Below are 21,922 nucleotides of genomic sequence, written 5' to 3' on the forward strand. Positions count from 1 at the left end.
GGGGGTGTTGGGGAGTTCTGGGGGTGTTGTCGTGTTTGGGGGTGTTGTGCTTGGGGGGTGTTCTGGGGGTGTTGTGTTTGGGGGGTGTTGTGTTTGGGGGGTGTTGGGGTGTCTGGGGGTGTCGTGTTTGGGGGTGTTGGGGTGTTCTGGGGGTGTTGTCGTGTTTGGGGGGTGTTGGGCTGTTCTGGGGGTGTTGTCGTGTTTGGGGGGTGTTGGGCTGTTCTGGGGGTGTTGTCGTGTTTGGGGGGTGTTGGGGTGTCGTGTTTGGGGAGTGTTGGGGTGTTGTGTTTGAGGAGTTTTGGGGTGTTCTGGGGGTGTTGTCGTGTTTGGGGGGTGTTGGGCTGTTTTGGGGGTGTTGTTGTGTTTGGGGGGTGTTGGGCTGTTCTGGGGGTGTTGTCGTGTTTGGGGGGTGTTGGGGTGTTCTGGGGGTGTTGTCGTGTTTGGGGGTGTTGGGGTGTCGTGTTTTGGGGGGTGTTGGGGTGTTGTGTTTGAGGGGTGTTCTGGGGGTGTTGTTGTGTTTGGGGGGTGTTGGGCTGTTCTGGGGGTGTTGTCGTGTTTGGGGGGGTTGGGCTGTTCTGGGGGTGTTGTCGTGTTTGGGGGGGTTGGGCTGTTCTGGGGGTGTTGTCGTGTTTGGGAGGTGTTGGGGTCATGAGGAAATGGCGCCTCCCAGCACTGGTGCTGCAGGAATAACCGGCACAGACAAGGTTAATTTCACAAACGTTTAGTGCAATAAACTAGAGACGACACAGTTATAGTGCGGCATTAGTTGTCCTAAGGGGAGATGGGGGAGGGGTCAGGGCCTCTCGTTACTATTAACCCTCCATCCACCCTCCATTAAAGTTTATTCTTATGAAGTCCCAGATCCAGGATAGTCCCTGTGGAGACACGTCACATATTAATACTGCTGCTGTGTGGCTGATAACAGAGAGTGGCGGCTGTTAGTCCACACACAATAAATAATAAATCACTGCATGCTCCTCACAATGTAACAGACAAATCCCCACAAGTGCCCCGCCCCCGCGGAGCCTCCTGTCATGTGACATCTCCACACAAGCTGCAGAGGCCTGTGGGTCGCTCTTCCATGTTGTGTTGCTTTTCTCTGGGGTCTCTCAGGGTCCGGCGATGGAGGTCATTGGACTAATGGTACCAGTCTCTACAGAACCAGGGCCCAGGACCGCTTTACTTGGTTTGTTCCAGGCCGTGCAAAGCAAAGAGCGTAGTTTGCGGAACACAGATCCCCGGAATATGATGAAGATCCAGGGGTCCAGGATGGGATTGAGCGCACTGAATCGGAAGGCCATTAGGTCACCTGATTCATCCAATGGGTCCCCGATGTTGTAGAGGGCGCCCAGGAAAGCACGGAGCTGTGGGTAAAAGAATAGTCATGTTAGAAGGGTGTAGTGCTGTGCTGGAGATAGAAGGGTGCAGTGCTGTGCTGGAGATAGAGGGGTGCAGTGCAGTGCTGGATATAGAGGGGTGCAGTGCTGTGCTGTATATAGAGGGGTGCAGTGCTGTGCTGTATATAGAGGGGTGCAGTGCTGTGCTGTATATAGAGGGGTGCAGTGCTGTGCTGTATATAGAGGGGTGCAGTGCTGTGCTGGATATAGAGGGGTGCAGTGCAGTGCTGGATATAGAGGGGTGCAGTGCTGTGCTGTATATAGAGGGGTGCAGTGCTGTGCTGAATATAGAGGGGTGCAGTGCTGTGCTGTAAATAGAGGGGTGCAGTGCTGTGCTGTAAATAGAGGGGTGCAGTGCTGTGCTGAATATAGAGGGGTGCAGTGCTGTGCTGGATATAGAGGGGTGCAGTGCTGTGCTGTAAATAGAGGGGTGCAGTGCTGTGCTGTATATAGAGGGGTGCAGTGCTGTGCTGTATATAGAGGGGTGCAGTGCTGTGCTGTAAATAGAGGGGTGCAGTGCTGTGCTGGATATAGAGGGGTGCAGTGCTGTGCTGGATATAGAGGGGTGCAGTGCTGTGCTGTAAATAGAGGGGTGCAGTGCTGTGCTGTATATAGAGGGGTGCAGTGCTGTGCTGTAAATAGAGGGGTGCAGTGCTGTGCTGTATATAGAGGGGTGCAGTGCTGGATATAGAGGGGTGCAGTGCTGTGCTGTAAATAGAGGGGTGCAGTGCTGTGCTGGATATAGAGGGGTGCAGTGCTGTGCTGGATATAGAGGGGTGCAGTGCTGTGCTGTAAATAGAGGGGTGCAGTGCTGTGCTGTATATAGAGGGGTGCAGTGCTGTGCTGTATATAGAGGGGTGCAGTGCTGTAAATAGAGGGGTGCAGTGCTGTGCTGTAAATAGAGGGGTGCAGTGCTGTGCTGGATATATAGAGGGGTGCAGTGCTGTGCTGTATATAGAGGGGTGTGGTGCTGTGCTGTATATAGAGGGGTGCGGTGCTGTGCTGTATATAGAGGGGTGCAGTGCTGTGCTGTATATAGAGGGGTGCAGTGTTGTGCTGTATATAGAGGGGTGCAGTGCTGTGCTGTATATAGAGGGGTGCAGTGCTGTGCTGTATATAGAGGGGTGCAGTGCTGTGCTGTATATAGAGGGGTGCAGTGCTGTGCTGTATATAGAGGGGTGCAGTGCTGTGCTGGATATAGAGGGGTGCAGTGCTGTGCTGTATATAGAGGGGTGCAGTGCTGTGCTGTAAATAGAGGGGTGCAGTGCTGTGCTGTATATAGAGGGGTGCAGTGCTGTGCTGTATATAGAGGGGTGCAGTGCTGTAAATAGAGGGGTGCAGTGCTGTGCTGTAAATAGAGGGGTGCAGTGCTGTGCTGGATATATAGAGGGGTGCAGTGCTGTGCTGTATATAGAGGGGTGCAGTGCTGTATATAGAGGGGTGCAGTGCTGTGCTGTATATAGAGGGGAGCGGTGCTGTGCTGTATATAGAGGGGTGCAGTGCTGTGCTGGATATAGAGGGGAGCGGTGCTGTGCTGTATATAGAGGGGTGCAGTGCTGTGCTGTATATAGAGGGGTGCAGTGCTGTGCTGGATATAGAGGGGTGCAGTGCTGTGCTGTATATAGAGGGGTGCAGTGCTGTATATAGAGGGGTGCAGTGCTGTGCTGTATATAGAGGGGTGCAGTGCTGTGCTGGATATAGAGGGGTGCAGTGCTGTGCTGTATATAGAGGGGTGCAGTACTGTGCTGGATATAGAGGGGTGCAGTGCTGTGCTGTATATAGAGGGGTGCAGTGTTGTGCTGTATATAGAGGGGTGCAGTGCTGTGCTGTATATAGAGGGGTGCAGTGCTGTATATAGAGGGGTGCAGTGCTGTGCTGTATATAGAGGGGTGCAGTGCTGTGCTGGATATAGAGGGGTGCAGTGCTGTGCTGTATATAGAGAGGTGCAGTGCTGTGCTGTATATAGAGGGGTGCAGTGCTGTGCTGTATATAGAGGGGTGCAGTGCTGTGCTGGATATAGAGGGGTGCAGTGCTGTGCTGTATATAGAGGGGTGCGGTGCTGTGCTGTATATAGAGGGGTGCGGTGCTGTGCTGTATATAGAGGGGTGCAGTGCTGTGCTGTATATAGAGGGGTGCAGTGTTGTGCTGTATATAGAGGGGTGCAGTGCTGTGCTGTATATAGAGGGGTGCAGTGTTGTGCTGTATATAGAGGGGTGCAGTGCTGTGCTGTATATAGAGGGGTGCAGTGCTGTGCTGTATATAGAGGGGTGCAGTGCTGTGCTGGATATAGAGGGGTGCGGTGCTGTGCTGGATATATAGAGGGGTGCGGTGCTGTGCTGTATATAGAGGGGTGCAGTGTTGTGCTGTATATAGAGGGGTGCAGTGCTGTGCTGTATATAGAGGGGTGCAGTGTTGTGCTGTATATAGAGGGGTGCAGTGCTGTGCTGTATATAGAGGGGTGCAGTGCTGTGCTGTATATAGAGGGGTGCAGTGCTGTGCTGTATATAGAGGGGTGCGGTGCTGTGCTGTATATAGAGGGGTGCAGTGCTGTGCTGTATATAGAGGGGTGCGGTGCTGTGCTGTATATAGAGGGGTGCGGTGCTGTGCTGTATATAGAGGGGTGCAGTGCTGTGCTGTATATAGAGGGGTGCGGTGCTGTGCTGTATATAGAGGGGTGCAGTGCTGTGCTGTATATAGAGGGGTGCAGTGCTGTGCTGTATATAAAGGGGTGCAGTGCTGTATATAGAGGGGTGCAGTGCTGTGCTGTATATAGAGGGGTGCGGTGCTGTGCTGTATATAGAGGGGTGCAGTGCTGTGCTGTATATAGAGGGGTGCAGTGCTGTGCTGTATATAGAGGGGTGCAGTGCTGTGCTGGATATAGAGGGGTGCAGTGCTGTGCTGGATATAGAGGGGTGCAGTGCTGTGCTGTATATAGAGGGGTGCGGTGCTGTGCTGTATATACAGGGGTGCAGTGCTGTGCTGTATATAGAGGGGTGCGGTGCTGTGCTGTATATAGAGGGGTGCAGTGCTGTGCTGTATATAGAGGGATGCAGTGCTGTGCTGTATATAGAGGGGTGCAGTGCTGTGCTGGATATAGAGGGGTGCAGTGCTGTGCTGGATATAGAGGGGTGCAGTGCTGTGCTGTATATAGAGGGGTGCGGTGCTGTGCTGTATATAGAGGGGTGCAGTGCTGTGCTGTATATAGAGGGGTGCGGTGCTGTGCTGTATATAGAGGGGTGCAGTGCTGTGCTGTATATAGAGGGGTGCAGTGTTGTGCTGGATATAGAGGGGTGCAGTGCTGTGCTGTATATAGAGGGGTGCAGTGCTGTGCTGTATATAGAGGGGTGCAGTGCTGTGCTGTATATAGAGGGGTGCAGTGTTGTGCTGGATATAGAGGGGTGCAGTGCTGGATATAGAGGGGTGCAGTGCTGTGCTGTATATAGAGGGGTGCGGTGCTGTGCTGTATATAGAGGGGTGCAGTGCTGTGCTGTATATAGAGGGGTGCGGTGCTGTGCTGTATATAGAGGGGTGCAGTGCTGTGCTGTATATAGAGGGGTGCAGTGTTGTGCTGGATATAGAGGGGTGCAGTGCTGTGCTGTATATAGAGGGGTGCAGTGCTGTGCTGTATATAGAGGGGTGCAGTGCTGTGCTGTATATAGAGGGGTGCAGTGTTGTGCTGGATATAGAGGGGTGCAGTGCTGTGCTGTATATAGAGGGGTGCAGTGCTGTGCTGTATATAGAGGGGTGTGGTGCTGTGCTGTATATAGAGGGGTGCAGTGCTGTGCTGTATATAGAGGGGTGCGGTGCTGTGCTGTATATAGAGGGGTGCAGTGCTGTGCTGTATATAGAGGGGTGCAGTGTTGTGCTGGATATAGAGGGGTGCAGTGCTGTGCTGTATATAGAGGGGTGCAGTGCTGTGCTGTATATAGAGGGGTGCAGTGCTGTGCTGTATATAGAGGGGTGCAGTGTTGTGCTGGATATAGAGGGGTGCAGTGCTGTGCTGTATATAGAGGGGTGCAGTGTTGTGCTGGATATAGAGGGGTGCAGTGTTGTGCTGGATATAGAGGGGTGCAGTGCTGTGCTGTATATAGAGGGGTGCAGTGCTGTGCTGTATATAGAGGGGTGCAGTGTTGTGCTGGATATAGAGGGGTGCAGTGCTGTGCTGTATATAGAGGGGTGCAGTGTTGTGCTGGATATAGAGGGGTGCAGTGTTGTGCTGGATATAGAGGGGTGCAGTGCTGTGCTGGATATAGAGGGGTGCAGTGCTGTGCTGTATATAGAGGGGTGCAGTGTTGTGCTGGATATAGAGGGGTGCAGTGTTGTGCTGGATATAGAGGGGTGCAGTGCTGTGCTGTATATAGAGGGGTGCAGTGCTGTGCTGTATATAGAGGGGTGCAGTGTTGTGCTGGATATAGAGGGGTGCAGTGCTGTGCTGTATATAGAGGGGTGCAGTGTTGTGCTGGATATAGAGGGGTGCAGTGCTGTGCTGGATATAGAGGGGTGCAGTGCTGTGCTGTATATAGAGGGGTGCAGTGTTGTGCTGGATATAGAGGGGTGCAGTGTTGTGCTGGATATAGAGGGGTGCAGTGCTGTGCTGTATATAGAGGGGTGCAGTGCTGTGCTGTATATAGAGGGGTGCAGTGTTGTGCTGGATATAGAGGGGTGCAGTGCTGTGCTGTATATAGAGGGGTGCAGTGTTGTGCTGGATATAGAGGGGTGCAGTGCTGTGCTGGATATAGAGGGGTGCAGTGCTGTGCTGGATATAGAGGGGTGCGGTGCTGTGCTGTATATAGAGGGGTGCAGTGCTGTGCTGTATATAGAGGGGTGCAGTGTTGTGCTGGATATAGAGGGGTGCAGTGCTGTGCTGTATATAGAGGGGTGCGGTGCTGTGCTGTATATAGAGGGGTGCAGTGCTGTGCTGTATATAGAGGGGTGCAGTGCTGTGCTGTATATAGAGGGGTGCAGTGCTGTGCTGGATATAGAGGGGTGCAGTGCTGTGCTGGATATAGAGGGGTGCAGTGCTGTGCTGTATATAGAGGGGTGCAGTGCTGTGCTGTATATAGAGGGGTGCAGTGCTGTGCTTTATATAAAGGGGTGCAGTGCTGTATATAGAGGGGTGCAGTGCTGTGCTGTATATAGAGGGGTGCGGTGCTGTGCTGTATATAGAGGGGTGCAGTGCTGTGCTGTATATAGAGGGGTGCAGTGCTGTGCTGTATATAGAGGGGTGCGGTGCTGTGCTGTATATAGAGGGGTGCAGTGCTGTGCTGGATATAGAGGGGTGCAGTGCTGTGCTGTATATAGAGGGGTGCAGTGCTGTGCTGTATATAGAGGGGTGCGGTGCTGTGCTGTATATAGAGGGGTGCAGTGCAGTGCTGGATATAGAGGGGTGCAGTGCTGTGCTGTATATAGAGGGGTGCGGTGCTGTGCTGTATATAGAGGTGCAGTGATCTCCTGGAGATAGAGGGGGGCATTATTGTACATTGGGGGTATATTCTCCACACACCAGCAGAACGGTTTGCCCCCCTGGGGTCTATATGGAGTCCACCATTTTGGAGCCAATCCTGTTATTTTATCTGTCTGCTCTATGGAGTCCGAAAACAATATGTATGAAAACCTGTGTGGAGGAAAAGTGGTGCAGTTGCCCATAGCAACCAGATCGCTTCTTTCATTTTTTAGAGGCCTTTTTAAAAATGAAAGAAGCGATCTGATTGGTTGCTATGGGCAACTGCACCTCTCTTCCTCGTACCCTCATTAAGTGGCTCTGTGATTGGCTGATGCAGGATTTGAGCCACAGGTGGGAGAACAGAAGCCTTCACTGCAGGTGGATCACACTGCCCTAGACCACCAGGGATGTTACTATTAACCCCTTGACTGCGCAAGACTGCCAGGGATGTTACCATTAACTGTTTCACTACCCTAGACCACCAGGGATGTTACCATTAACTGTTTCACTACCCTAGACCACCAGGGATGTTACTATTAACCACTTGACTGCGCAAGACTACCAGGGATGTTACCATTAACTGTTTCACTACCCTAGACCACCAGGGATGTTACTATTAACCCCTTGACTGCGCAAGACTGCCAGGGATGTTACCATTAACTGTTTCACTACCCTAGACCACCAGGGATGTTACCATTAACTGTTTCACTACCCTAGACCACCAGGGATGTTACTATTAACCCCTTGACTGCGCAAGACTACCAGGGATGTTACCATTAACTGTTTCACTACCCTAGACCACCAGGGATGTTACTATTAACCCCTTGACTGCGCAAGACTACCAGGGATGTTACCATTAACTGTTTCACTACCCTAGACCACCAGGGATGTTACTATTAACCCCTTCATTGTCCTAGACCACCAGCGATTTTACCATTAAAGGGGTACTCCGGTGCTTAGACATCTTATCCCCTATCCAAAGGATAGGGGATAAGATGCCTGATCGTGGGAGTCCCGCCGCTGGGGCCCCCCGGAATCATGCACGCGGCACCCCAATTGTAATCAGTCCCCGGAGCGTGTTCGCTCTGGGACTGATTACCGGCGATTACAGGGCGGGCGGCGTGTGACGCCACGCCTCCACCCCTGTGTGATGTCACGCTCCGCCCCTCCCATAGGCTTGCATTGAGGGGCGACGTCACATGGGGATAGGGGAAAAGATGTGTAAGCACCGGAGAACCCCTTTAAATCTTCTACAGCCCTAAACCACCAGGGATGTTATCATCAACCTCTTCACTGCTCTAGACCACCAGGGACGTTATCCATTACATTAGAGTGTATGTATTATCTACGTTTCCAGATAACAGCAATTCATCATTTTTCATTTGGGAAAATGTAAATTGGAGATACACTGGAAAAGAAGGGTTAACACTATACAATGATAGAGGAACCAACAATTGTCTATGTTTGCCTGAGGAGGGTGCAATGCTCTGCTGGAGGGGTGAGAGGCTCTGCAGGACGTTAACCAGAGGGCGTCCAATAACTGCAGACATTTGGTGTCTTGTTTCCCAGAGGTTTATTAGGTGATTGTGACGAAGAGATAAGAGACAACGTCACCGCACAAACCCCAAATCTGATTAACCCCAAACTGGCTGCCGAAAGAACAACAAGTACCCAGAACTACAAGGGGGTCCTCAACAGGATAAAAGTGGGTGCATATCACATCCCACATTATCCTGTATCCCAAGTGTCATTATCCTGTACCCCAAGTGTCATCATCCTGTACTCCAAGTGTCATCATCCTGTACCCCAAGTGTTATCATCATGTACCCCAAGTGTCATCATCCTGTACTCCAAGTGTCATCATCCTGTACTCCAAGTGTCATCATCCTGTACCCCAAGTGTTATCATCCTGTACTCCAAGTGTCATCATCCTGTACCCCAAGTGTCATCATCCTGTACTCCAAGTGTTATCATCCTGTACTCCAAGTGTCATCATCCTGTACCCCAAGTGTTATCATCCTGTACTCCAAGTGTCATCATCCTGTACCCCAAGTGTTATCATCCTGTACTCCAAGTGTTATCATCCTGTACTCCAAGTGTCATCATCCTGTACCCCAAGTGTCATCATCCTGTACCCCAAGTGTCATCATCCTGTACTCCAAGTGTTATCATCCTGTACCCCAAGTGTTATCATCCTGTACCCCAAGTGTTATCATCCTGTACCCCAAGTGTTATCATCCTGTACCCCAAGTGTTATCATCCTGTACCCCAAGTGTTATCATCCTGTACTCCAAGTGTCATCACCCTGTACCCCAAGTGTTATCATCCTGTACCCCAAGTGTTATCATCCTGTACCCCAAGTGTTATCATCCTGTACCCCAAGTGTCATCATCCTGTACTCCAAGTGTTATCATCCTGTACTCCAAGTGTTATCATCCTGTACCCCAAGTGTTATCATCCTGTACCCCAAGTGTCATCATCCTGTACCCCAAGTGTCATCATCCTGTACCCCAAGTGTCATCATCCTGTACCCCAAGTGTTATCATCCTGTACCCCAAGTGTTATCATCCTGTACCCCAAGTGTCATCATCCTGTACCCCAAGTGTTATCATCCTGTACCCCAAGTGTCATCATCCTGTACCCCAAGTGTCATCATCCTGTACCCCAAGTGTTATCATCCTGTACCCCAAGTGTTATTATCCTGTACCCCAAGTGTTATTATCCTGTACCCCAAGTGTTATCATCCTGTTCCCCAAGTTATCATCCTGTACCCCAAGTGTTATCATCCTGTACCCCAAGTATTGTCATCCTGTACCCCAAGTGTAATCATCCTATACCCCAAGTGTTATCATCATCCTGTACCCCAAGTGTTATCATCATCCTGTACCCCAAGTGTTATCATCCTGTACCCCAAGTGTCATCATCCTGTACCCCAAGTATTGTCATCCTGTACCCCAAGTGTCATCATCCTGTACCCCAAGTGTCATCATCCTGTACCCCAAGTGTCATCATCCTGTACCCCAAGTGTTATTATCCTGTACCCCAAGTGTTATCATCCTGTACCCCAAGTATTGTCATCCTGTACCCCAGGTGTCATCATCCTGTACCCCAAGTGTTATCATCCTGTACCCCAAGTGTCATTATCCTGTACCCCAAGTGTAATCATCCTGTACCCCAAGTGTTATCATCATCCTGTACCCCAAGTGTTATCATCCTGTACCCCAAGTGTTATCATCCTGTACCCCAAGTGTCATCATCCTGTACCCCAAGTGTTATCATCCTGTACCCCAAGTGTTATCATCCTGTACCCCAAGTGTCATCATCCTGTACCCCAAGTGTTATCATCCTGTACCCCAAGTGTCATCCTCCTGTACCCCAAGTGTTATCATCCTGTACCCCAAGTGTCATTATCCTGTACCCCAAGTGTTATCATCATCCTGTACCCAAGTGTTATCATCCTGTACCCCAAGTGTTATCATCCTGTACCCCAAGTGTCATTATCCTGTACCCCAAATGTTATCATCCTGTACCCCAAGTGTTATCATTCTGTACCCCAAGTGTTATCATCATCCTGTACCCAAGTGTTATCATCCTGTACCACAAGTGTTATCATCCTGTACCCCAAGTGTCATCATCCTGTACCCCAAGTGTCATCATCCTGTACCCCAAGTGTTATCATCCTGTACCCCAAGTGTCATCATCCTGTACCCCAAGTGTCATCATCCTGTACCCCAAGTGTCATCATCCTGTACCCCAAGTGTTATTATCCTGTACCCCAAGTGTCATCATCCTGTACCCCAAGTGTCATTATCCTGTACCCCAAGTGTCATCATCCTGTACCCCAAGTGTCATCATCCTGTACCCCAAGTGTTATTATCCAGTACCCCAAGTGTCATCATCCTGTACCCCAAGTGTTATTATCCTGTACCCCAAGTGTTATCCTGTACCCCAAGTGTCATCATCCTGTACCCCAAGTGTCATCATCCTGTACCCCAAGTGTTATCATCCTGTACCTCAAGTGTCATCATCCTGTACCCCAAGTGTTATTATCCTGTACCCAAGTGTTATCATCATCCTGTACCCAAGTGTTATCATCCTGTACCCCAAGTGTCATCATCCTGTACCCCAAGTGTTATTATCCTGTACTCCAAGTGTCATTATCCTGTACCCCAAGTGTTATCATCCTGTACCCCAAGTGTTATCATCCTGTACCCCAATGTCATCATCCTGTACCCAAGTGTTATCATCCTGTACCCCAAGTGTCATCATCCTGTACCCCAAGTGTTATCATCCTGTACCCCAAGTGTCATCATCCTGTACCCCAAGTGTCATCATCCTGTATCCCAAGTGTTATCATCCTGTACCCCAAGTGTCATCATCCTGTACCCCAAGTGTCATCATCCTGTACCCCAAGTGTTATTATCCTGTACCCCAAGTGTTATCATCATGTACCCCAAGTGTTATCATCCTGTACCCCAAGTGTCATCATCCTGTACCCCAAGTGTCATCATCCTGTACCCCAAGTGTTATTATCCTGTACCCAAGTGTTATCATCATCCTGTACCCAAGTGTTATCATCCTGTACCCCAAGTGTCATCATCCTGTACCCCAAGTGTCATCATCCTGTACCCCAAGTGTTATTATCCTGTACCCCAAGTATTGTCATCCTGTACCCCAGGTGTCATCATCCTGTACCCCAAGTGTTATCATCCTGTACCCCAAGTGTCATTATCCTGTACCCCAAGTGTAATCATCCTGTACCCCAAGTGTTATCATCATCCTGTACCCCAAGTGTTATCATCCTGTACCCCAAGTGTTATCATCCTGTACCCCAAGTGTTATCATCCTGTACCCCAAGTGTCATCATCCTGTACCCCAAGTGTTATCATCCTGTACCCCAAGTGTCATCCTCCTGTACCCCAAGTGTTATCATCCTGTACCCCAAGTGTCATCATCCTGTACCCCAAGTGTTATCATCCTGTACCCCAAGTGTTATCATCCTGTACCCCAAGTGTCATCATCCTGTACCCCAAGTGTTATCATCCTGTACCCCAAGTGTCATCCTCCTGTACCCCAAGTGTTATCATCCTGTACCCCAAGTGTCATTATCCTGTACCCCAAGTGTTATCATCATCCTGTACCCAAGTGTTATCATCCTGTACCCCAAGTGTTATCATCCTGTACCCCAAGTGTCATCATCCTGTACCCCAAGTGTCATCATCCTGTACCCCAAGTGTTATCATCCTGTACCCCAAGTGTCATTATCCTGTACCCCAAATGTTATCATCCTGTACCCCAAGTGTCATCATCCTGTACCCCAAGTGTCATCATCCTGTACCCCAAGTGTTATTATCCTGTACCCCAAGTGTCATCATCCTGTACCCCAAGTGTCATTATCCTGTACCCCAAGTGTCATCATCCTGTACCCCAAGTGTCATCATCCTGTACCCCAAGTGTCATCATCCTGTACCCCAAGTGTCATCATCCTGTACTCCAAGTGTTATCATCCTGTACCCCAAGTGTTATCACCCTGTACCCCAAGTGTTATCATCCTGTACCCCAAGTGTTATCATCCTGTACCCCAAGTGTTATCATCCTGTACCCCAAGTGTTATCATCCTGTACCCCAAGTGTTATCATCCTGTACTCCAAGTGTCATCACCCTGTACCCCAAGTGTTATCATCCTGTACCCCAAGTGTTATCATCCTGTACCCCAAGTGTTATCATCCTGTACCCCAAGTGTCATCATCCTGTACTCCAAGTGTTATCATCCTGTACTCCAAGTGTTATCATCCTGTACCCCAAGTGTTATCATCCTGTACCCCAAGTGTCATCATCCTGTACCCCAAGTGTCATCATCCTGTACCCCAAGTGTTATCATCCTGTACCCCAAGTGTTATCATCCTGTACCCCAAGTGTCATCATCCTGTACCCCAAGTGTTATCATCCTGTACCCCAAGTGTCATCATCCTGTACCCCAAGTGTCATCATCCTGTACCCCAAGTGTTATCATCCTGTACCCCAAGTGTTATTATCCTGTACCCCAAGTGTTATTATCCTGTACCCCAAGTGTTATCATCCTGTTCCCCAAGTTATCATCCTGTACCCCAAGTGTTATCATCCTGCACCCCAAGTATTGTCATCCTGTACCCCAAGTGTAATCATCCTATACCCCAAGTGTTATCATCATCCTGTACCCCAAGTGTTATCATCATCCTGTACCCCAAGTGTTATCATCCTGTACCCCAAGTGTCATCATCCTGTACCCCAAGTATTGTCATCCTGTACCCCAAGTGTCATCATCCTGTACCCCAAGTGTCATCATCCTGTACCCCAAGTGTCATCATCCTGTACCCCAAGTGTTATTATCCTGTACCCCAAGTGTTATCATCCTGTACCCCAAGTATTGTCATCCTGTACCCCAGGTGTCATCATCCTGTACCCCAAGTGTTATCATCCTGTACCCCAAGTGTCATTATCCTGTACCCCAAGTGTAATCATCCTGTACCCCAAGTGTTATCATCATCCTGTACCCCAAGTGTTATCATCCTGTACCCCAAGTGTTATCATCCTGTACCCCAAGTGTCATCATCCTGTACCCCAAGTGTTATCATCCTGTACCCCAAGTGTTATCATCCTGTACCCCAAGTGTCATCATCCTGTACCCCAAGTGTTATCATCCTGTACCCCAAGTGTCATCCTCCTGTACCCCAAGTGTTATCATCCTGTACCCCAAGTGTCATTATCCTGTACCCCAAGTGTTATCATCATCCTGTACCCAAGTGTTATCATCCTGTACCCCAAGTGTTATCATCCTGTACCCCAAGTGTCATTATCCTGTACCCCAAATGTTATCATCCTGTACCCCAAGTGTTATCATTCTGTACCCCAAGTGTTATCATCATCCTGTACCCAAGTGTTATCATCCTGTACCACAAGTGTTATCATCCTGTACCCCAAGTGTCATCATCCTGTACCCCAAGTGTCATCATCCTGTACCCCAAGTGTTATCATCCTGTACCCCAAGTGTCATCATCCTGTACCCCAAGTGTCATCATCCTGTACCCCAAGTGTCATCATCCTGTACCCCAAGTGTTATTATCCTGTACCCCAAGTGTCATCATCCTGTACCCCAAGTGTCATTATCCTGTACCCCAAGTGTCATCATCCTGTACCCCAAGTGTCATCATCCTGTACCCCAAGTGTTATTATCCAGTACCCCAAGTGTCATCATCCTGTACCCCAAGTGTTATTATCCTGTACCCCAAGTGTTATCCTGTACCCCAAGTGTCATCATCCTGTACCCCAAGTGTCATCATCCTGTACCCCAAGTGTTATCATCCTGTACCTCAAGTGTCATCATCCTGTACCCCAAGTGTTATTATCCTGTACCCAAGTGTTATCATCATCCTGTACCCAAGTGTTATCATCCTGTACCCCAAGTGTCATCATCCTGTACCCCAAGTGTTATTATCCTGTACTCCAAGTGTCATTATCCTGTACCCCAAGTGTTATCATCCTGTACCCCAAGTGTTATCATCCTGTACCCCAATGTCATCATCCTGTACCCAAGTGTTATCATCCTGTACCCCAAGTGTCATCATCCTGTACCCCAAGTGTTATCATCCTGTACCCCAAGTGTCATCATCCTGTACCCCAAGTGTCATCATCCTGTATCCCAAGTGTTATCATCCTGTACCCCAAGTGTCATCATCCTGTACCCCAAGTGTCATCATCCTGTACCCCAAGTGTTATTATCCTGTACCCCAAGTGTTATCATCATGTACCCCAAGTGTTATCATCCTGTACCCCAAGTGTCATCATCCTGTACCCCAAGTGTCATCATCCTGTACCCCAAGTGTCATCATCCTGTACCCCAAGTATTGTCATCCTGTACCCCAGGTGTCATCATCCTGTACCCCAAGTGTTATCATCCTGTACCCCAAGTGTCATTATCCTGTACCCCAAGTGTAATCATCCTGTACCCCAAGTGTTATCATCATCCTGTACCCCAAGTGTTATCATCCTGTACCCCAAGTGTTATCATCCTGTACCCCAAGTGTTATCATCCTGTACCCCAAGTGTCATCATCCTGTACCCCAAGTGTTATCATCCTGTACCCCAAGTGTCATCCTCCTGTACCCCAAGTGTTATCATCCTGTACCCCAAGTGTCATCATCCTGTACCCCAAGTGTTATCATCCTGTACCCCAAGTGTTATCATCCTGTACCCCAAGTGTCATCATCCTGTACCCCAAGTGTTATCATCCTGTACCCCAAGTGTCATCCTCCTGTACCCCAAGTGTTATCATCCTGTACCCCAAGTGTCATTATCCTGTACCCCAAGTGTTATCATCATCCTGTACCCAAGTGTTATCATCCTGTACCCCAAGTGTTATCATCCTGTACCCCAAGTGTCATCATCCTGTACCCCAAGTGTCATCATCCTGTACCCCAAGTGTTATCATCCTGTACCCCAAGTGTCATTATCCTGTACCCCAAATGTTATCATCCTGTACCCCAAGTGTCATCATCCTGTACCCCAAGTGTCATCATCCTGTACCCCAAGTGTCATCATCCTGTACCCCAAGTGTTATTATCCTGTACCCCAAGTGTCATCATCCTGTACCCCAAGTGTCATTATCCTGTACCCCAAGTGTCATCATCCTGTACCCCAAGTGTCATCATCCTGTACCCCAAGTGTTATTATCCTGTACCCCAAGTGTCATCATCCTGTACCCCAAGTGTTATTATCCTGTACCCCAAGTGTTATCCTGTACCCCAAGTGTCATCATCCTGTACCCCAAGTGTCATCATCCTGTACCCCAAGTGTTATCATCCTGTACCCCAAGTGTCATCATCCTGTACCCCAAGTGTCATCATCCTGTACCCCAAGTGTTATTATCCTGTACCCAATTGTTATCATCATCCTGTACCCAAGTGTTATCATCCTGTACCCCAAGTGTCATCATCCTGTACCCCAAGTGTTATTATCCTGTACCCCAAGTGTCATTATCCTGTACCCCAAGTGTTATCATCCTGTACCCCAAGTGTTATCATCCTGTACCCCAATGTCATCATTCTGTACCCCAAGTGTTATCATCCTGTACCCCAAGTGTCATCATCCTGTACCCCAAGTGTTATCATCCTGTACCCCAAGTGTCATCATCCTGTACCCCAAGTGTCATCATCCTGTACCCCAAGTGTCATCATCCTGTATCCCAAGTGTTATCATCCTGTACCCCAAGTGTCATCATCCTGTACCCCAAGTGTCATCATCCTGTACCCCAAGTGTTATTATCCTGTACCCCAAGTGTTATCATCATGTACCCCAAGTGTTATCATCCTGTACCCCAAGTGTCATCATCCTGTACCCCAAGTGTCATCATCCTGTACCCCAAGTGTCATCATCCTGTACCCCAAGTGTCATTATCCTGTGCCCCAAGTGTTATCATCCTGTACCCCAAGTGTTATCATCCTGTACCCCAAGTGTCATCATCCTGTACCCCCAAGTGTCATCATCCTGTACCCCAAGTGTTATTATCCTGTACCCCAAGTGTTATCATCCTGTACCCCAAGTGTTATCATCCTGTACCCCAAGTGTTATCTACCACAAGTATCAGGGTGTCATGTTTTGGGGTCTCCTCTTCCCCTGTACTCTTGTCTCCTGACACTTGTATATTATGGGGTGGACGAGGCTCGGAGCTCAGTGATCTCTACCTCTCGGAGGTGTCAGGATCGTCCTGTTCTTCCCTTTCTATCAGTCGGGGTCAGACTCTCCTTATACACCTTGTAGATGCTGGAGGTAGTTAACCCTTGTGTATCCTGGCTCGCCATCACCCATCTTTTGTTGTGTGTCTCTCTATTCCAGTGTTTCCCAACCTGGCTGAATAGCAAACTGTCTAATTCAGTGTTTGCCAACCAGAGTGTCTCCATCTGTTGCAAAACTACAACTCCCAGCATGCCCGGACAGCCGATGGCTGTCCGGGCATGCTGGGAGTTGTAGTTTTGCAACAGCTGGAGGCACCCTGGTTGGGAAACACTGCTCTATTCCCTGACTGGTGACGCGGTGATGGGCGCCGTCGCCTATCGGACTCACCGTCATTGGCACTGAGCAAACCATGAAGATGGTGGTCATGAGCACCAGGAGGATGAGATGTTCCAGTTCTTCCTCACCAGCTCCGAGGAACCATCCTCTGGCTCCCCCTCTGCGGAGTGACCCTCTTCTCGCCCTCTGACCCTTCCTCATGCGGCACAGGCTGGCAGTCACAGAGGCATTGCAGATTAATATTGCCAGGATCAGGACACCCGTCAGACTGGCATACAACAGAGAAAAGGCCAGGGTCCCATCTCTCCCTGTGGTGGGTGGCACTGCCATCCGGATGAAGCACCAGGTGCCCGGACAGTACTGTTTATGTTCCCCAACTCCGATCAGCGGCAGTGCACAGAGCAGCGCAGGCAGAATGTAGGAAATGGGCAAAGCCGCCCGTGCCAGCCGGTGCCCCCAGTTATGCTGGGCATATACATAGGGATGACTTAGTGCCAGGCACCGTTCAAAGGCCATGAAGAACAGGATCATCATGGAGGACAGGTTGAAGAAAGTCATGGCAAAGGCAAAAAGTTTACAGAGCGGCTGAGACCCCAACGCCAGGAGAGATGCCTGCTGGGCATACGAGACGAAAACCACCGGACTCAGGACGCAGGTGCCCAGGAGATCCGTCACCGCCAGCCCCGTCACCAGGACACAAAACGGAGAGGCACGCGCTCTCCTTTCTCTTCTATGGACGCCCAATATGCCCAGTGCCAAGAGATTCCCCAATACTCCCATGGCAAACATGAGGGTGCTGGTGGCCGGGTTCCCATCGGCGTGTACCTGGGTGGAGTTCTCACAGAAGTGGTGTACGGTGGGGTGGAGGGATGGCTGCGCCGTTATCTCAGACGACTCCAGCATCTCTGCTACCACTCAGGGTCACTCCTGGATGTCTCTTCCTTGTGAAGTGGTCTCTTCCTTGTAAAGTGGTCTCTTCCTCTATGTCGCCCCCGCCTCAGGGAATGTATTTCTTGCTCTGTGTTCACTTTCTCTTCCTCTTGAGCTTCTGCCTCACATGTGTCTTGTTCCTCTTCCATCCACATCCAGCTCTGGTGCAGCCCCCTCCAGGCTCCTCTCTCGTGCAGGTGGGTCTGTCTCAGAGTTCCTGAGCGCTCTCTCCGCTCTCTAATGCAGGTGGGTCTGTCTCAGAGTTCCTGAGCTCTCTCTCCGCTCTCTAATGCAAGTGGGTCTGTCTCAGAGTTCCTGAGCTCTCTCTCCGCTCTCTCATGCCGGTGGGTCTGTCTCAGAGTTCCTGAGCTCTCTCTCCGCTCTCTAATGCAGGTGGGTCTGTCTCAGAATTCCTGAGCTCTCTCTCTCTGCTCTCTAATGCAAGTGGGTCTGTCTCAGAGTTCCTGAGCTCTCTCTCTCCTCTCTCTAATGCAGGTGGGTCTGTCTCAGAGTTCCTGAGCTCTCTCTCCGCTCTCTAATGCAGGTGGGTCTGTCTCAGAGTTCCTGAGCTCTCTACGCTCTCTCATGCAGGTGGGTCTGTCTCAGAGTTCCTGAGCTCTCTCTCCACTCTCTAATACAGGTGGGTCTGTCTCAGAGTTCCTGAGCTCTCTCTCCGCTCTCTAATGCAGGTGGGTCTGTCTCAGAGTTCCTGAGCTCTCTCCGCTCTCTAATGCAGGTGGGTCTGTCTCAGAGTTCCTGAGCTCTCTCCGCTCTCTCGTGCAGGTGGGTCTGTCTCAGAGTTCCTGAGCTCTCTCCGCTCTCTCATGCAGGTGGGTCTGTCTCAGAGTTCCTGAGCTCTCTCTCCGCTCTCTAATGCAGGTGGGTCTGTCTCAGAGTTCCTGAGCTCTCTCCGCTCTCTAATGCAGGTGGGTCTGTCTCAGAGTTCCTGAGCTCTCTCTCCGCTCTCTCATGCAGGTGGGTCTGTCTCAGAGTTCCTGAGCTCTCTCCGCTCTCTCGTGCAGGTGGGTCTGTCTCAGAGTTCCTGAGCTCTCTCTCTCCGCTCTCTCGTGCAGGTGGGTCTGTCTCAGAGTTCCTGAGCGCTCTCTCTCCGCTCTCTGCTCTCTCATACACTTGACTCTGCACTGTGGACTGTCAGTGATAGGACCTGCAAACAGAGACAGCCGAGTGGGAGGGGAGAGTGAGGGGAAGAGGCCAAGAGCCTGAGAGAGAAAGAGAGAGGCAGGAAGAAAAGAGACAGATGGAGAAAGAGAGAAGGGAGCGACAGAAAGAAAAGAGACAGATAAAGAGAGAGAAAAGAGAGTGACAGAAAAAAAGAGATGGGGAGAGAGAAAAGAGAGCGACAAAAAGAACAGAGTGACTGAGAGAAAAGAGATGGAGAGAAAAAAAACTGAGAAATGGAAAGAACAGAGAGACACAGAAAGAAAAGAGACAGAAAGAGAAAAGAGTGACAGGAAGAAAAGAGACAGATGGAGAGAGAGAAAAGAGTGACAGAAAGAAAAGAGAGACAGAAAAACAAAAGACAGCGACAGAAAGAAAAGAGAGATGGAGAGAGAAAAAGTGAGAGACACAAAGAAAAGAGAGACACAGAAAGAACAGAGAGTGACAGGAAGAAAAGAGCAAAAGAAAAAAAGAGAGACTGAGAGAAAAGAGATAGAGAGAAAAAATAGAGAAACAGAAAGAAAAGAGATGGAGAGAAAAAAGTGAGAGACAAAGAACAGAGACGCAGAAAGAAAAGTGAACTACAGTCAGAAAAGAGAGATCGAGAGAGAGAAAATAGAGAAATAGAGAGAACGAAGAGACGCAGCAAGAAAAGAGACAGATGGAGAGAGAAACTCAGAAAGAGGAGAGCGACAGGAAGAAAAGAGACAGATGGGAAGAGAAAATAGAGGATATAAGAGAGACACAGAAAGAAAAGAGAAAGACGCAGACAAAAAGAAAGAGGCAGAAAAGAGACAGATGAAGAGAGTAAAGAGAGAAATTGAGAGAGAAAAGAGAAAAAGAAAGAGACCAAAAGAAAAGAGAGAGACAGAAAGAAAGAGAGATGGGGAGAGACAGAAAGAAAGAGAGATGGAGAGAGACAGAAAGAAAGAGAGATGGAGAGAGACAGAGAGACAGAAAGAAAGAGATGGAGAGAGACAGAAAGAAAGAGAGATGGAGAGAGACAGAAAGAAAGAGAGATGGAGGGAGACAGAAAGACAGAGAGATGGAGAGAGACAGAAAGAAAGAGAGATGGAGAGAGACAGAAAGACAGAGAGATGGAGAGAGACAGAAAGAAAGAGAGATGGAGAGAGACAGAAAGACAGAGAAATGGGGAGAGACAGAAAGAAAGAGAGATGGATGGAGAGAGACAGAAAGAAAGAGATGGAGAGAGACAGAAAGACAGAGAGATGGAGAGAGACAGAAAGACAGAGAAATGGGGAGAGACAGAGAGACAGAAAGACAGAGAGATGGAGAGAGACAGAAAGACAGAGAAATGGGGAGAGACAGAAAGACAGAGAAATGGGGAGAGACAGAAAGACAGAGAAATGGGGAGAGACAGAAAGACAGAGAAATGGGGAGAGACAGAAAGACAGAGAAATGGGGAGAGACAGAAAGACAGAGAAATGGGGAGAGACAGAAAGAAAGAGATGGAGAGAGATAGAAAGAAATAGAGATAGAAATAAAAGAGGGAAAGAAAGGAAAGTGATGGAGGGAGAAAGAAATAACAGGGATGGAGCGAAATGAGAAAGACAGAAAGAAAAGAGAGAACAAGACAAAAAGAGAGAAAGAAAGAAGAAGACGGAGAGAGAAGAAAGAAAAAAAGACAATAAAAGGGAAAAATAAAGAGGGCGGATGAGAGAGAACAGAAGAAAAACAATAAGAAAGACATCAAGAGAGTCTAAAAGAGAATAAATCTCACCCGGGGGGGGGGGGGGGGGGGGGGGGGGCATTTACTAATATTCCCTTTTTTATTTCCCAATATAATAATGATTTTGTCCATTTATCTCTCATATGTATTAATGTATTTTCACATCGGAAAACATTTGCGTATTAGCGATGACCAAAGATTTTAACCTCCCTAATGAAAGATTACGGCCTAAAAAGACGCCAAAAACAGAGTGAAAATTTTCATAAATGACTTGGACTGTATAAAAAAAATGAAAACCGCGCTGAGATTTCGGGAAAAAATACAAAGATAATGGAAGGGTCGGTAAAATAGTCACATATAGGGGCACGATGCTGATTAATATAGAGAAACGCATTTACCCTGAATTTGTTCTAAAAAATGTGAGTAAATGAGGGTCAGTGTATAACCCCCATCATCCCTGACCCCAGATCACAATCTAATCCCCATATAACCCCCATCATCCCTGACCCCAGAAGATCACAATCTAATCCCCCTATAACCACCATCATCCCTGACCCCAGATCACAATCTAATCCCCATATAACCCCCATCATCCCTGACCCCAGATCACAATCTAATCCCCATATAACCCCCATCATCCCTGACCCCAGATCACAATCTAATCCCCCTATAACCACCATCATCCCTGACCCCAGATCACAATCTAATCCCCATATAACCCCCATCATCCCTGACCCCAGATCACAATCTAATCCCCATATAACCCCCATCATCCCTGACCCCAGAAGATCACAATCTAATCCCCCTATAACCCCCATCATCCCTGACCCCACAAGATCACAATCTAATCCCCCTATAACCCCCATCATCCCTGACCCCAGATCACAATCTAATCCCCCTATAACCCCCATCATCCCTGACCCCAGATCACAATCTAATCCCCCTATAACCCCCATCATCCCTGACCCCAGAAGATCACAATCTAATCCCCCTATAACCCCCATCATCCCTGACCCCAGAAGATCACAATCTAATCCCCATATAACCCCCATCATCCCTGACCCCAGATCACAATCTAATCCCCATATAACCCCCATCATCCCTGACCCCAGAAGATCACAATCTAATCCCCCTATAACCCCCATCATCCCTGACCCCAGAAGATCACAATCTAATCCCCCTATAACCCCCATCATCCCTGACCCCAGAATTTTACAACCTTATCTCCCTATTAGA

General features: G+C 49.1%; 1 protein-coding gene across 1 annotated transcript; it reads right to left on the reverse strand.

Annotated features, from left to right (window-relative positions):
- Positions 1-728: 728 nt before the first annotated feature.
- On the reverse strand, positions 729-18,085 carry PTGIR (prostaglandin I2 receptor). Its single transcript, XM_056539255.1, has 2 exons — positions 16,939-18,085; positions 729-1,364 (listed from the first exon to the last, which is right to left on the reverse strand). The coding sequence occupies exons 1-2, from the start codon at positions 17,788-17,790 to the stop codon at positions 1,110-1,112; spliced, it is 1,107 nt and encodes a 368-aa protein (XP_056395230.1). The 5' UTR covers positions 17,791-18,085; the 3' UTR covers positions 729-1,109.
- Positions 18,086-21,922: the final 3,837 nt, after the last annotated feature.

Source organism: Hyla sarda, chromosome 9, assembly GCF_029499605.1.
Source record: "Hyla sarda isolate aHylSar1 chromosome 9, aHylSar1.hap1, whole genome shotgun sequence".
In the NCBI taxonomy this organism is placed as follows: Eukaryota; Metazoa; Chordata; class Amphibia; order Anura; family Hylidae; genus Hyla; species Hyla sarda.

Bases quoted from the DNA above. Each gene is read 5' to 3' on its own strand.
- PTGIR (XM_056539255.1), bottom strand. From the start codon at position 17,790: ATGCTGGAGTCGTCTGAGATAACGGCGCAGCCATCCCTCCACCCCACC. The intron at 1,365-16,938 runs GTGAGTCCGATA...TTTTACCCACAG, and splicing joins TTTGCTCAGTGCCAATGACG to CTCCGTGCTTTCCTGGGCGC.